Source organism: Phyllobates terribilis, unplaced genomic scaffold (genome assembly GCF_046119375.1).
Source record: "Phyllobates terribilis strain yellow unplaced genomic scaffold, ASM4611937v1 Scaffold_11__3_contigs__length_659146591, whole genome shotgun sequence".
NCBI lineage: Eukaryota > Metazoa > Chordata > Amphibia > Anura > Dendrobatidae > Phyllobates > Phyllobates terribilis.
In genome coordinates, this window is record NW_027362771.1 from 106289960 (window position 1) to 106306441 (window position 16482).

The 16482-nt window shown below is 50.6% G+C and overlaps 1 protein-coding gene across 1 annotated transcript in view; it reads right to left on the reverse strand.

The window, feature by feature from the left end:
* Window positions 1–1686: 1686 nt before the first annotated feature.
* The window catches only part of LOC141167225 (bromodomain-containing protein 8-like), a 37603-nt gene continuing 22807 nt past the window's right edge, over window positions 1687–16482 (reverse strand). Inside the window, exons 14-15 of the mRNA XM_073654672.1 lie at window positions 2906–2950; window positions 1687–1866 (exon numbers count right to left, since the gene is read on the reverse strand). Coding sequence (XP_073510773.1) covers window positions 1753–1866; window positions 2906–2950 — 159 coding nt within the window. The 3' untranslated portion in view covers window positions 1687–1752. The remainder of the gene's footprint in view (window positions 1867–2905; window positions 2951–16482) is intronic.

Sequence of the window (16482 nt, forward strand, 5' to 3'; positions counted from 1 at the left end):
GGAAAGTACTTGACTGAGAAAAAAGAAGCTTTAATCCATCAATTCATCTGCTCACCAGATTTAGAGCAGATATCACGGTTCTCTCACTCCAAACTAGGAGCATAAACTATGATTTGACTTGTCTCTCCAGATTATGTGCCAGTTTTCTCATCTAATCTAAGAGACACTGACTGGACTTTACTGGCTTTGTCAGATTTCAGTGTATTCTTCTGTTGAACTGTGTAAGACTGGCTGGTCCCGCCTCAATGTCTGATTGTACCAAATAAGACTACTGCTATCCAGGGATAGCCCCTAGCTGTGGGAACAGGCATTGGTTCAGAGGCAGGCCAAGCCAGGCCGCGAAGCATGAGCCAGCAAGCGAAGCCAGGCCACAAGGCATGAGGAGGCAGGAGTGATACCCAGATTGCTGAACTGCTTCATATGGAGAGTTATGCCCCAGTGGTCAACCAGAATTACTTTACCACTGCAAGGGTTTTCTCAGAGACCACTCAGTCTACTAAGATCTGGCTGACAATGACGTATTGCAGGAATGCACAATGCCAAATGATTCTTTTAAGCAGTGGTCCCCAACCTGTGGCTCGCAGTCCCATGAATCGTGGCTCACGGCTGTCTGCCAGCTTAGTGCATTAGCACCTGGTCTAGCAAACAGCTATGAGCCGGTCTGCAGATGGTGACATTGTGAGTAGCCCCACAAAGAGCAGATCTGGATGCGCATACACTGGTCTTAGGGGTTGAGAGATGATTTAAACTTGGTAAGCTGGAGACCGGATGATACTACCTGTCAGAGGAAGTGCTTGAGCTGGATGCAACAGTGTTTTTGGAGTGTGTGATGCAAGATTACTGAATGTTGTGGGAACCCCTGGATCTTGGTATACTGCTCCGGGGTGTTTTCTGTGGAAAAGCTTGGTTGTCATTATACTGGTAATGGGGGCTCTGGGTGTCACTAACGTGAATGGGGCAGGAGCTGGATGTGGCTTGCGACCCTCTCTCAGAGCTTAATGTGGCTCTCAAGGTCAGAAAGGTTGGGTATCACTGCTTTAAAGAAACAGTGTCATAGCCATTTTATTAGTTATTAGCATTAGCTGCAGAGCTATGCTATGGCTAATACTATCACACAAATGCATCACGTTTATCTGAGAGTTACATCTGAAACAATATTTAGTTGCAGCTTCATGCACAAAGCTTTGCCTAACTTCTCTGCTGAACATTACCTTTGTTTTGCTTAAGAAGGATTTCCATGCATTAATATCCATTGGCATAGCAGCGGATACCAAGCTCTCGCAGATGCATTGACATTGGTGAAGCATGAGCAACTTTAGAAAGACCACCATCATTGCTCAACCTTAGTAACTATGCTAGAGTAAAAGATGACCTAATGTGTAAGCGAGACAACTCTGGTCTTAACCGTGATGAATAAAAATATAAATACAAGAGCATGTCATGATTCTGGAGGGTGAACAATCTATTTTACAGTACAGATATCACATCCAAACATCAGCCACCTTTACAATTCTCAGTATATAAGCACTGTGCTGAAAGAAAGACTTCAATTATTCAGTGAAAAGGCCTTCACAGCAGGGTCCCCAGTGCGTCCAGTGGATTATAAAATAGAAGGAAGAAGCTAGAATAAAATTTCAGTTAAACCTACACATTTATAATATTTAGTATACATAACTTAAGATACATTCTTTTTCAATAGCCTTCATCCACAATTGACATGCATCCAAGCATAGTGCCTTTATTTTGTAGTCATCAACAAAAACAGCACATGCATAAGAAATATAAACCACACTTTAAAATTGATATTTCTACAAATGTCTTCATATCGGCTTCAATTGCACAGCGTCGGCCTCGTGTGCCTCCATCCTGTGAAGTAAGAAATAAAAAATAAGTGTCAGTATAAAGAGGAGTGTAAATGATGCAATAACCTACAGTATGTCTAAGATCAGATAACCTTATCGTCTGTACAGATTATATAATTCACGTTCCAATACAATTAGAAAAGTCACATACCTGAGACACTAAGCAGTGACCTTCTGCCTTCTCATCTTACTGCTGTCCTAACCCTGTCACAAGCTCTGAACTGGTGAACTTACTGAATACACACTAAACTGTGGAATGAACACATTTTTGTCATCATGTACTAGATGTCATATTATGGAACCTTGCTATTTTGACCTTGGACAATTTTCACAAACATAAATATCAGTTTGAAGGACAGAAAGAAGCAATAAGGAAGCAATGCACAGGGGACACAAAGCAGACAGTTAGGGTATGGCCACGCATGTGGCCACAATAGCCATTAAAGGTGCTGTCCCAAAATCACAACTTGTCACCTTTCTACAGATTAGGTTGTAAATGTCTGCTACCGATGCAACCCCCACTGATAAAAATAAGTGATTCTTCTTAAATGGAGTAACAATCGGGCGCTTAACTGCCCCTTCTATTAAAGTCAATGGGACTGAGCATAGATAACAGAGCACTCTGTGTCTGTCAGGCCTTCACAAACTTGACATGTTTGACAGCTGCTGTACTGAACGGGGCACAGCGCAGCCAGCGCTCATGAACAATGCGTTTCCCTGCCGTGAAATCCCCTGCAATCAGACACTTCTCACAGTTCATGAGCTGCGTTCTTGGGACATCCCCTTTAACAGTCAATGTTAATGGTCAAATCATTTTGTGGCTAAAACTGTTCTTCAGCTGCAAAATCATGTGGCCATTACCATTTTAATTTACACAAAACAACCATGCTGTTTTCCGCCGCACTGTGGCACTGTCTTCATGTGGCCGTACCCTAATACCATTTAACAAAGTACATTGATTACATTGTCAAACTGCTGTAATGGATGGACGGAGGGTGCTGAAACACAGATCCTCCAATACAATGCAGCCATTCAATACTTACAAAGAGAGAGAGAAGGAAGGCAGGAGAGCCCATGGGGACACTGTCCTGTTAAAGGACAAACAGAAAAACAGGTCAGATTCCAAGGAGACTCTCCTCCGACACAAGACATTAAGAAGCTAGCAACACACAAGCAAGAGAGGAGCCAGGGTTCCTGACCATAATCCCATATAATGGCAGGAAGGCTTGAGCATTGTGGCTTCCCATCTTTTTTGAGAGATATTTAATAGTCTTGGCTCAACAATTTTAGTATTGGCTTCTCTTGCTAACCCTAAGGCTGTGTGCCCACGATGCGTTTTTTAAGCGTTTCCGCAGTGGCAAAAACGCTGCAGAAACGCTTAAAAAACGCATGGTAGAAGGCCTGCCATGTTCCCCAATGCTGTGCACATGCTGCGGGTTATCATTGCGGAAACAAAACGCAGCACTGCCAATTATTTTGCGGAAGCACTGCGTTTTCGCCGCCATTGACTTGCATTGGAACGCATGAATTATGCATCACTGCATCTGCACATGCGGAATCCATGCGTTTCAAAGTGCGGATGGTACTCGGATCTGGAGGAAAGGAGACTCTCCTCTGGACCCAGGTACCATAGAACCTGTAAAAAAAAGAATAAAATAAAAAAGGAGATTTTTGTGTACTCACCGTAAAATCTCTTTCTCTTAGCCTCTAATTGGGGGACACAGGACCTTGGGTGTTATGCTGCTGTCCACTAGGAGGCGACACTATGCATAATCTGAAAAAGATTAACTGTGGCTCCTCTCCTGCAGTATACACCCCTGGACGGCGTCAGCCATCTTCAGTTTTGTGCAAAAGCAGTAGGAGGAACAGATAACATAGTCATGCCTATGAAAAGGCAACTATATAAGAACTCAAAGGAAAACCAATATGAGAACTCAACGGCCCGGAAGGGCAACAGGGTGGGAGCTGTGTCCCCCAATTACAGGCTAAGAGAAAGAGATTTTACGGTGAGTACACAAAAATCTCCTTTACTCTGTCGCCTCATTGGAAGACACAGGACCTTGAGATGTCCCAAAGCAGTCCCTGGGTGGGAAGCAATGGACGAATATTGTGTAGACGGGTCCCTATAATTAGGGTACTGCCGCCTGCAGAACACGTCTGCCCAGGCTCGCATCTACTGAAGACTGGGTATGAACGCTATAGTGATTGGTAGACGTGTGTAGGCTGGTCCAGGTGGCTGCCTTACACACTTGTTGTGCCGAAGCCTGGTGATGAATGGCCCAGGAGGCCCTTACCGCACGTGTCGAATGTGCCGTAATACCTACTGGAAGAGGAGAATTTTTGTATGGTGGATCTGATCCACCTGGCAAGGGTAGCTTTAGAAGCTGGCAGACCCTTGAGGCCACCTTCCAGAAGGAGGAAAAGAGAATCAGATTTCCGGAAGGGCGCAGTGCTAGACACATAGATACGCAATGCCCTGACAAGGTCAAACATATGGAAAGCCTTTTTCACTCTATGAACCGGAACCGGACAGAGGGATGGTAGCGAAATTTCTTCACTGAGATTGAAGTTGGACACATCCTTCGGAAGGCAGGATGGAACCGTATGGAGGACTACCTTGTCCTGGAAAAAAATCAGGAAGGGCTGTGTGCAGGAGAGTGCTGTGAGTTCAGACACCCTGCGTAGCGAGGTGATTGCCACGAGGAAAAAAAACACTTTCTGTGATAGAAGATGGAGTGGGACTTCCCTAAGGGATTCAAAGGGTGATTCCTGCGATGCAGTCAGCACCAAGTTGAGGTCCCACGTTTCTAGTGGTCGTCTGTAGGGGGGAACCAATCGGGAAACCCCCTGAGGAATCTTCTTACTTGCGGTTTGTGAGCAATGCACTTTCGAAAAAGCACTGAAAGAGTTGACACCTGGCTCTTAAGGGAGGCCAGGGATAGTCTGGCTTCCAGGCCCGATTGGAGAAAACCGAGTACCCTGGGTAGGGAATAGGGTAGTGGGGTTTGGTTATGAGATTCGCACCAGGTAAAGAAGGCTTTCCAGGTACGGTAGTAAATCTTGGCTGAGGTTGGTTTTCATGCTCTGATCATGGTTCCAATGACATCTGGCGAAAAACCTGCCTGGGTTAGAATCCAGGTCTCAATGGCCACAGAATCAAATTGAGGGCCTCTAAGTTCTGGTGGTAGAACGGGCCCTGTGATAGAAGATCCGGGCGGTCGGGAAGACGCCAGGGAACATCTGCTGTGAGTCGTACGATGTCGGCGTACCATGTACGCCTGGGCCAGTCCAGTGCAATTAGGATGGTTGGTACTCCCTCCTGTTTGATCTTTCTCACCACTCTGGAAATCAGGGGGAGAGGTGAAAAAATGTACAGGAGCTGGAACTGGGTCCAGTCCTGAACCAGGGCGTCCTCTGCTAGTGCTCGCGGGTTGCGTGATCTGGCCATGAAGTTGGAGACTTTGGCATTGAGGTGAGACACCATTAGGTCCACGTCCGGAGTACCCCAACGATGGCAGATCTGTTGAAAGATTTCGGGATGGAGAGCCCACTCTCCCGAGTCTATTCCTTGCTGGCTGAGGAAGTCCGCTTCCCAGTTGTCTACACCCGGAATGGGGACCGCAGAGATAATGGAGTCCGTTTTTTTTTTCCCGCCCAGTGAAGAATGCGTGTCACTTCTCGCATCGCCCGGACACTGCGGGTCCCCCCTTGGTTATTGACATATGCCACGGCCGTCGCATTGTCCGACTGTACCCTGATGTGGGAGGCTGCCAGTAAGTGATAGAAGGCTCTTAACGCCAGGAGGATGGCACGAATTTCCAGAATGTTGATGGGCAAGGTTGCTCCCGCTGGGGACCACTTGCCCTGTGCTCTGTGGTGTAGGTGTACTGCACCCCAACCTGTCAGGCTTGCGTCGGTGGTCAGGACCTTCCATTGACCTGGGAGAAAAGATTTCCCTTTTGTTAGAGAGGTCCGGTTGATCCATCAGTGAAGGGACTTCCTGGCTGACAACGTCAGCTGGAACTTCCTGTCGAGAGAAGAAGGGTTCCAGTCCCATGACTTGAGAATGTCTAATTGGAGAGGTCTGAGGTGAAGTTGGGCAAATGGAACCGCTTCTATTGCCGCCACCATCCTGCCAAGGACTCTCATGGTAAACCGGAGAGATCGAGGGGGTTTGCTGAGAAGGGTGCGAACTCCTAAACGGAGAGGCAGTGCCTTGTCCTTGGGAAGGAGTATTAGACCCCTGGAGGTATTGAATAGCATTCCCAGGAATGTCAGAGACTGGTTTGGGGCTGGTGACGACTTTTGTAGGTTGACTAACCAGCCCAGGTGACTCAGAGTGTCGATCGTGATTGAGACACTGAGCTCGCAGTCCTGCAAGGTGGGAGCCTTGACGAGGAGATCGTCTAGGTATGGAATGACCACTATGCCTTTGGAGTGTAGGAAGTGCATGGTGGCTGCCATGACTTTGGTAAACACTCTGGGGGTCGTGGCGAGTCCGAAGGGGAGAGCCACGAACTGGTAGTGGTCCTAGTCGATTGCGAGAAATATCTGATGGGCAGGTGCAATCGGTATATGCAGGTATGCATCTTGTATGTCTATATTCTCCTTTTTCCATGGATGCGATGATGGAACGAAGAGACTCCATACGGAAGTGAAGTACTCTTACATATTTGTTGAGCTGTTTTAGATCTAGTATGGGCCGTGCCCCACCTCCTTTCTTGGGGACTACGAATAGATTGGAGTAGAACCCCTGGAAGCGCTCGGCTGTTGGGACACGTATTATGACACTTGCTTGAAGGAGCGAGGAGACAGCTTAGTGAAAAGCTTTTCTGGCGGTTTTGGGGGAACAGATATAAGGAATCTGTTTGGTGGGTTGGAAGTAAATTTTATTTTGTATCCTGAAGATACTAGTTCCCTGACCCACCTGTCTTCTGTAATAGGTAGCCAGACTTGATGAAAGAGTAAAAGTCGGCCGCCTACAGGTGGAGTGTCTTTTTTGAGTCCGTGAGTCATGATGAGAAGAAATTTTTTGGATTTCCCTCTTTTTGATTTTGATTGGCCTGTATTTGACAGCCAGGTCTTGTCCAACTTTTGTGTCAATCTCGAGTCTTCCCTGCGTGTGAAGCGGCTGTTATTTTGTGCTGGCCGAGAGACGGAGCAGCCGGAAGAGTTCCGAAAGGATTGGAATCTAGCTTGGTTACGCTTGCTGTAATTGCGTTTGGGTTTCAGTTGGGGAAGAGAGGTACTCTTACCCCCGGTGGCGTTGGATATCATTGTGTCCAACCTTTCACCGAAAAGCCGACCGCTGAGGTATGGAAGCTGCGTGAGGGACTTCTTAGAGGCTGCGTCCGCTTTCCATTCACGCAGCCAAAGAATACGCCGAATAGTGATGGCGTGTGATATTGCCCCCGCTGCACCTCTTGCAGAATCCAGAGCTGCATGAAGCAAGTAGTCTGCCACAACTGGTATTTGAATTGCTTCTTCCGACAGTTCAGGGGCAGAAACTTGAAGGCCAGTTTGTAAATTTTTTGCCCAAGCCAGTATGGCCTTGGCTGCCCAAATTGAAGCGAACGTGGGAGCTAGGGAGGCTCCTGTGATTTCGCAAATTGAACAAGCCATACTTTCTACCTGCCGGTCTGCTGCATCCCTGAGGGTTGAGATATCTGGCAGTGAAAGAAGTGTCTGTGCTGCCAGCCTGGAGACTGGGGAAGGGGGGGGGGGGGTCCACAGCTGGTGGGTCTGTCCATTCTTTGAGGATAGATGTTAAATTCTGAATGATTCAAGAAAAACTTAGGCGGCTTTAGGGCTCCTTCAAATGAAATGTTATCTTGTGGTGCGTCTGGGGTCGGATCAGAGATATCCAGCACCTGATGTATGGACGAGATTATGTCCTCAACTAGCGCTGTATTGCTAGTTGGCCTTAGAGTTAGGGATCCATCAGTTTCTTTGTCTGAGTCGGAATCTTCTGACTCCTGTGTGTCACTAAAGTGTCTCCTAGGTGAATCAGAATGTAGTATTTCTCTGGAAGGGGAATGGTGAGGAGAAATATAATCCCTGTCCCTGGTAGGGGACTGTCTAGATGACCTGGGACTACGGTATCTGTCCCTAGACAGGGATGACCGTGTGCTGTGTGATGACGCAGATGAGCGTGACCTATGGGTGAGCAGCGCTGAAAAAGCCTGGTCCTGTGCCTCCCCGGAGACCTGGCTGGCCTGTGAATGTCCTGCAGCAGTAATGGCCGCCGTAGCTCTTCTCCTGTATCCGGAGGTGAAGGAGAAGGGGGGCGGAGCGCTGCAAGGGCAGCAGTTTCTATGGGGATGCGCGCCCTGTAGCCAAGATCCGCCCCCTGTATGACACCGCAGAGTGTCAAAATCGTCATCCGGGGGGCGGCCGGAGAATGGGCGGTAGCTTAGGCTAGGTCGAAGCCGCGGTCTAAATTTATTTTCTATGCCCAAAAGGGCTCCAGGCTGGCGCGGTAGTCCAGGGGGCAGATCAGAACCAGATTCCCCCGGATTGAAAGGCAGAATGGCAGTGGGGGCATAAATGGAAGGGGGGCTCTGAAGAGAGTCCCCCTTAGGCGCTTTTAGGGAGAAAGCTGAAGCAGGTACAGAGCCTGTGAAGGCCTGTGCCTGTGTGTGCCATGGCTGCCTGCACTCCCCCCAGCTCCTACAGGATCCCACACACAGACTGGGGCTCCTGTATTGCTGCTGGTCCTCGGCTGCGGTGTGCTGGCTGGTGAGAGCTGCAGATGCTGCCGTCCAGGCCCTACCTGATGGTATCTCAACCTAATACCCCCAGGGGGGATTAGGGAGGGTGCCGCTGTCACCGTCAGGGGACTTTGTCCTCGCCTCAACTTCGGACCAAGACTGAGGAAATTGGGGAAGGAGGGGGGTTCTCAACTTCGAGCCTGACCCGAGGGGCCGGAGAAGGAGCAGCATGGTGGTTACGCCATCTCAACTTCAACTGTGCACCCTATAGTAGGGGGCAGAGGAAGGAGCCATGCCGGGGGTCTCTTAAGAGACCCTCTTTTCTTCATCTGTAATCCCGTGCTGAAGCGAGGGACGAGTGAAGGTTTAAGGTGTGCCTCCTTGCGACACTAAGCAAAAACTGAAGATGACTGACACCGTCTAGGGGTGTATACTGCAGGGGAGGAGCCACAGTTAATCTTTTTCAGATTATGCATAGTGTCGCCTCCTAGTGGACAGCAGCATAACACCCAAGGTCCTGTGTCCCCCAATGAGGCGACAGAGTAAAATAAATATTATATTTACCTTCTGATGGCCCCCGGTCTCCTTGTCGGCAGATCGCGGTGGACTGAAGGACCTGCGCTGACGTCATAGTCATGTGATGGCAGGTCCTTCAGTGTAGTGTACCGCGAGCTGCCGGCAAGCGAGGACGGAGCGAAGCAAGACTGTGGGGGCCATCATAGGGTAAGTATAGATTTATTTTTTACCATTCTTTAAGGTCACACTATATAAATCCATGCCGTTTGCATGGATTTATATAGTGTGACCAAGTTGACAAGCACTTTCCAAGTGATGCTAAAATCGCTTGGAAAGCGCTTGTCAACCCGCATGCGGAAATGCATGTGAAGAATGCTTCACATCCGCATTTCCCTGGCAGGAAAAACGCATGTACAATCCGCATGTACAATCCGCATGTACAATCCGCATGCATTTTTTCTGCCAGGGAGATGCAGAAACGCTCAGGAAAAAGTTCTGAGCATTTCTGCAACGTGGGCACATAGCCTAAGACAAAATACAAATCCTATCTAACAAATTGTTACTAGTGAACTTACCATTGTTCCAATAATGACAGAGCACAGTTATGATTATAAAAGGATATAGAGACCATAAGAGGCATTTGTTTATACTTAAATGCATGTATTTTGGGCTACAAATTATTTCTGCTATTGGGATTCATTAACATTTTTTGCCCCATTTGATTTTACAGGCTTTTTGTTTTCCAGCACATCGCTAGCTGAATGAGTTAACTGAGAGTCTTTCATTCCGCTAATTCCGATGGAGAGCTGGTAATGCTTTAACCAGGGCTATGAAGTCGGTAAGCCAAACCTCCGACTCCTCAATTTCCATGACACCGACTCCACCTCCCTCATACAGGGCTCATGTTTAAGTGATAAATTTACTGTAGCACAAATTCATCTCAGCTAAAAGTCTAGACCCTTAGATCAGGAATAGGAGAGACATTTATAGGACATTTCATAACTTTCCCAAATTCTTATGAAAAAATATTCCCCACAAACTGCATTGAACTACTGTACCCAATTTATTATATATTTTAGGAGTTGGAGTCGGTCCATTTTATACCGACACTGACTCCACAGTACTGACTTTAACGGCTCTATTTGGAGCTCCGATCAGATGATTTACGGCGACATTAAAGTTCAGTTCCTCCCTGATGTCGTCTGTGGCCTAGTAGTGGGCAACCCTTTTAAATCATTTTATCTTTTGATAGATCGTTATTGCCACATCTACAGTCTGAATGGTGTTTATTTTTTAACTACCTTTAATTTTACACAAATACTTTTAGTCCCCTTACGTGGTGGCTTGAACTTGGAATAGCTTGCTCTATATACCGCAATACAATGTTATTACAGTATATAGCGAAAAGACGGATTTTGGTAAGACCTTACCTGTAAAATCCTTTTCAGCGAAGGAAGGAAGGGAGACACAGATCCATTACTAGTGGGTAAGCGGAGCCCCACAGGATAGTTCACCTCAGATTTATAAAAAGTGATGACCGGCCCCTCCAGCTTAGGCTCCTCCTACTCCCATGTTCTTCAGTAAGTACACAAGCTAAGGAAGAGCAGACAACACTAGCGGAACAACAAAACCCCTTCTGAAAAACTCAGAAATGCGAGAGAACAGGTTATGCATATAACAGAAAAAACACACAGTCCCAGGTACTACTCACTGGACCTGACAACTGCGATGAGCTGGCAATGCTGGAACAGAGCCCTAGCGCGCCGACCCCAGCCCAGATGACCGTCATCAGAGAGGAGTCGCGCCGCATCTGGAAAACAATAATACACTTCTGCCATGGGAGGGTGCTGTGTCTCCCTTCCTTCCTTCGCTGAAAAGGATTTTACAGGTAAGGTCTTACCAAAATCCGTCTTTCAGCAGCAGAAGGGAAGGAAGGGAGACACAGATCCATTACTAGTGGGACGACCCAAAGCAGTCCAGAACTCAAGGGTGGGAAACAGTGGAAGAATCGCCAACACCCCAACAACTTAGGCAAGCGCGCAGCAAGCGTCAAAACTAAATAAAGAGATAACCTAAACCACCGCCGCCTGCAGGACCCTGCGTCCCAAGGCCGCATCGGCGGAAGCACTCACGTCCACTTAATAAAATTTAGTAAAAGTGTGAACGGAGCGCCAGGTAGCCGCCTGGCAGAGCTGCGCTGCCGAGGCCCCCTGACGAAAAGCCCACGACGAACCAACAGCTCTCGTGGAATGAGCTCGAACCTTAACCGGACAAGGCTCGCCCTTGAGCCGGTATGCCTCCAGGATAGCCGAACGTATCCACCGAGCTATAGCGTCCTTGGAAGCCCGCTGACCACGCCGAAGACCAGCAGGAATCACAAAAAAAAGAGTCCGACTTCCGAAACCCCTGCGTGATTGTAAGATAGAACTTCAATGCCCGCACCAAATCCAAAGAGTGCAAGGCCCGCTCCTTTGGACTCTTCGGTTTTGGACAGAGGGAGGGCAACACGATGTCCTGATTGACGTGGAAAAGCGACACCACTTTAGGCAGAAAATCGCAACGGGTACGAAGCACCACGCGATCCGAGTGGAACTCCAGAAAAGGGGGCGAGCAAGACAGTGCCACCAACTCAGAAACCCTTCTCAAAGAAGTGACCGCCACCAGGAAGGCCACCTTCCAAGAAAGCAAGTAAAGCGTAGCTGAATCCATAGGCTCAAACGGCCCATGCTGAAGAGCCTCCAAGACTAGATTGAGCCGCCAAGGAGCCACAAACGCCCTCCGAGGCGGAAACTGACGTGCAACCCCGCGAAAAAAAGAACGCACATCCCTGCGCGAGGCAATAGCCTTCCGAAAAAGCACGGATAGTGCAGATACCTGACCCCGCAAGGTACCAACCGCCAGACCCTTGGCCAAACCACATTGCAGAAAAGCCAAGAAGTTGGGAATGGAAAAAACCCTCAGGTTCCTTGACGATCCAGAACACCATGAATAGAAGGCCTCCCAAGTTCTGTGATAAATCCTAGTCGTAGCTGGACCTCTGGCCGCCCGCAAGGTGGCAATGACCTCGGCCAAAAAACCCACGACGGGTCAAGATCTCAGTCTCAAGTGCCACGCCGTCAAACGAAGTGTCTTCAGGTCCGGATGGCGAATGGGCCCATGGGTTAACAGGACCGGGCGAAGAGGCAGTGGAAACGGAGGTGCCGCCAGAAGAGACACCAGCGTTAAATACCACGCCCTCCGCGGCCAATCCGGCGCCACCAAAATCGCTGAAATTCGTTCGAGTTTGATCCGCCGGATCACCAGAGGAAGTAAGGATAAAGGCGGAAACACGTAGATCAGCTCGAACTGGTCCCACGGGGCCACTAGAGCATCTACCGCCACAGCCTCCGGGTCCCTGTACCTGAACGTCGGAATCCTGGCGTTCAGCCTGGATGCCATCAAGTCCACTTGGGGAGTCCCCCAACGGGAGCACAGCAGTGCAAAAACTTCCGGATGAAGACTCCGTTCTCCGGGATCCACCTGCTCGCGACTGAGGAAGTCCGCCGTGATATTCAGCACTCCTGGGATGTGAATCGCGGAGATGGCTGGAACCATGGACTCGGCCCATACCAGGATCCGAGAGACCTCCATCATGAGTCTGGAACTCCTCGTCCCGCCCTGATGGTTGATATACGCGACAGCTGTCACATTGTCTGTCTGAATCCGGACCAGCAGACCGCTCAAAGAGACAGTACAATGTCGGAGGCAGAGAAATATTGCTCTCAACTCCAGGATGTTGATCGGCAGAGATGACTCCTCTGACGACCAGACCCCCTGAACCCAGAGATCGTGACCAACCACCGTGGGAGGAGGAAGGATTTCCCCAGGGATAAAGCCTTAGGATGTAACCACCATCCAAGAGACTCTCGCACCCTGCGGGAGATACCGACACAGCGATCCAGCGAAGCCGGCGATCGATCCCAAAGGGTCAGAATAAGATCTTGGAGACCCCGGGAATGAAAATGTGCAAACGGTACCGCTTCCATTGCCGCCACCATCAGACCCAGAAGGCGCATACACTTCCGAAGTGACATCGCCAACCTCATAGCCTGGACATGGTGACGAAGGTTCGCTTGTTAGTCCGGAGGCAGGGACACCACTGCCCGTACCGTGTCGAAATGCATCCCCAAGAACAGATTGACTGCGACGGCTCCAATGACGACTTCTTCCAATTGACCCGCTACCCGAAGTCCTCCAGGTGCTGAAGGGAGAGATCGCGAGCTGTCACCGCCTCCTCCGCTGTGGGCGACACAATTAACAGGTCGTCCAGGTAGAGGAGAATCGTAACTCCTTGCCTTCGAAGGAGCGCCATGAGCGGCGCCAGAATCTTTGTAAAAACCCTGGGTGCCGAGGCCAACCCGAATGGTAGGGCCACAAACTGGTAATGGGCCTGATCTATGGCGAAACGCAGGAAGCGCTGGCGAGCCCTGCCAATAGGGACATCGTACTGCGACAGGGCCGCCACGACAGAGCGAAGAGACTCCATACGGAATTTCCGGGTCCGGACATGAAAATTCAATTCTTTGAGGTCCAGAATGGGGCGAAATTTGTCCTCCTTTTTGGGGACCACAAAAAGGTTGGAGTAAACCCCCTTCCCCGGTCCTCCGGTGGAACCGGAACCACCACACCCTGCTGCAGAAGAGAGTCGACCTCCCGCAGTAGTGCGGTAGCCAGCTTGGGCTCGGACGGGATGCGTGACTGACGAAACCTGTCCGGGGGTCGAGAATGAAACTCTATGAAATAGCCTGCCGACATAACCCGCGTCACCCAGGCGTCCGATACGTGGGACGCCCAAATCGACCCGAATTGTAGCAGAAAACCTCCCACCCGAGAGCCCTCAAGTGGGTTCCTGGCATCAGTCCGCCTTAGCGGGCTTTTTGTCAACCTCCCGTTTGTCCTGACGGAAATGTTGTTTTCAGGGTGTATGGATTTCTGGGTGGTCTTCTTTCCGGAAGACAAGGGACGACCCGATCTCCAAGAGGTCTAACCGAACCGTCCCCTGGGCCGAAAGGACCGACGACCACTACTGGCACTTGACTTGCCAGACGTAGAAGCCGCTGCTTTCCGCTGCGGCAAAGATGTATCCTTGGCCTTGGCCTTAGCAATCAGCTCCGTGAGGTCCGAACCAAAAAGCTGACCGCCCTTGTACGCCAGACTCAGCAAACCTTGTTTGGATACTGCGTCTCCAGTCCACTGTTTAAGCCACAGTGCTCTCCTGACTGTGACGGCCGAGGATTGAGCCCTGGACAGAACCGAAGTAGTATCCAGCACTGCGTCCCTGCCATGTCGGGCCGCCTCTTCCAACAGCTGGAAGAGCCTTTCCACCTCAGACAGCGGAGTCCCATCTTGCCACGCCATCCGCAGCTGATCCAACCACCGCAGAGAAGCCTCACCAGCCCACATGGCCCCCAAGGCCGCTCGGAATCCATGACCCGCGACCTCGTAGATGGACTTCGCCGCTAACTCCGTCCTTCTGTCCAGCGGTTCCTGTAAACTCGCCTTCCCTTTAACAGGAAGCAAAGAAGATTTGCTCAGCTGAGACAATGGCACGTCCACTTCAGGAGAGGGGCCCCAATTAGCGATCGTCTCCGTGGAGCAGGGATACAGGGCATCAAAAAAAACGCATCCCCTGGAAGCGTTTATCCGGACAAAGGCGTTCTTTCTCCACCGCCTCGTTAAGTTCATCATGTGCCGGCAGTGTCGAACGAGCCCGACGCGACTCCTGATACAGCCGGGCCGACTTGCCAGGGCGCCTCGCCTCTTCAGACAGCTGTAATGCTTCCCGCATAGCCCCAATAAAAGCGTCCATGCGGCCCGAAAAAGAAGCAGAGCGACCCTGCCGATCCTCTTCATCAGAATCGGAGATCTCACCAGCAGAGTCTGTCGGTAATTCCGAAGCCTACGACGCACTGCGCGGAGGAGACAGCGCCACCACAGGCCTGTGGCGCTTCTTGCCTCGTGACGTCGATTGGGACTTAGCTGATACCTAATGACCCAGGAGGTCAGACAGACTGTCAATGGAGCGTGTGAGCGCCTCCACTTTAACATCACTGAGACCCCCAACCAGTGTCGAACCTGACGCCGTCGAAGACCCCGGCGTATCAGATACGCGTGACCGATCCTGAAGTGGACCGGGAGAGAGGTCCGCGCCCCCTGGTCCCTGAACCGACATGCCCCCACACAGTTGCGAGCGTCGCGGATAAGGCGATAATAACCCCTTACAATGGGTACAGTAACCGAGGATGTGTGATTCCGTTACCACAGCCTGTTCCTACACAAAAAATCACCAAGCACTGAAGGGTTAAAGCTCCTCCTTAGAGGGGGAAGAGCTACCCCAGCTGCCTGCAGAGCAAAAGTTAACCTAACAGACTAGGGTGATGCACCCTCTGATCCCAGAAGCATGCACATCCAGAAAGGGTTAACGGCTCTGATGAGGCCAGACCCCGTTCAGAAGGGGTTAATGCTGCTGATCACGCAATACACCTTTGCCTTAAAAGGACAGAGGTGTGCGAGTCCCAGATCCTCCTCAGCAGAGAGGTAGCAGCGCCGGATATAGCACACCCTGTCTGCCTTAACAGGCCAGCAGTAAGGTGCTCTGCGCAGCAATAGTGAGAAAAAGGAATCTTCTGCCTTAAAAGGCAGAAGTGACTCACCAGCTGGCCGCGGTGACTGCTCTTCCCGGTGTCTGGTGATGTAGAGAGCGGGGAGCAGGGAGCAGGAGGCGCTGCACGAGGTAATGGACGCCGGCAGAAGGACTCAGAAGAAGAAGGGGCTGGGTCAGCTCCAGCGCGCGCTTTCCGGGCGCTTCCCGTCTGAGGCTAAAATGACAGGCAGCAGAGAGGCGCGAAGCCACGCCCCCCGCCGCCGCATACTAACGGAGCCCGCGGCTCCTCCGTCCCTGCTCCCCTGCTAGCAGAGAGTTACACAAACACCGTATGCAGCGGTGATATCCTTCCTGCAAGGACAAAACAGCAGTCACCACTTGCAACAGTAACAGCGGCTACCGCCGCAGCCGCTAAAGCGCTCAGACCTTGAGAGCACTTACCCACCTGAGCGCCACAGGGACTCCCAGGGATGTGTGGTGCCGTGGCCCTTTGCTCCCCCCCACGGCGGAGCGCGCAGGGACCCCACAGAAGAGGTGTGCGTCTCCGCCAGGGAGCGCCCTGTATCCCCCGGGGCCGGCAGGCTTCTGCGGGGTCCTCCTTAGGGGGTACGCAGATCTGCCAGGGGAGGGTCAGGGGTCCCAGCAGCGCCGAGACCCCCTGAGACCTCTAGACCACGGGGGGTCCAGGTCTCCAGAAATGCTAAAATAAAAAAAATTTCTGAGGAGCTGCAAAGGCAGCGACTATCCTCTG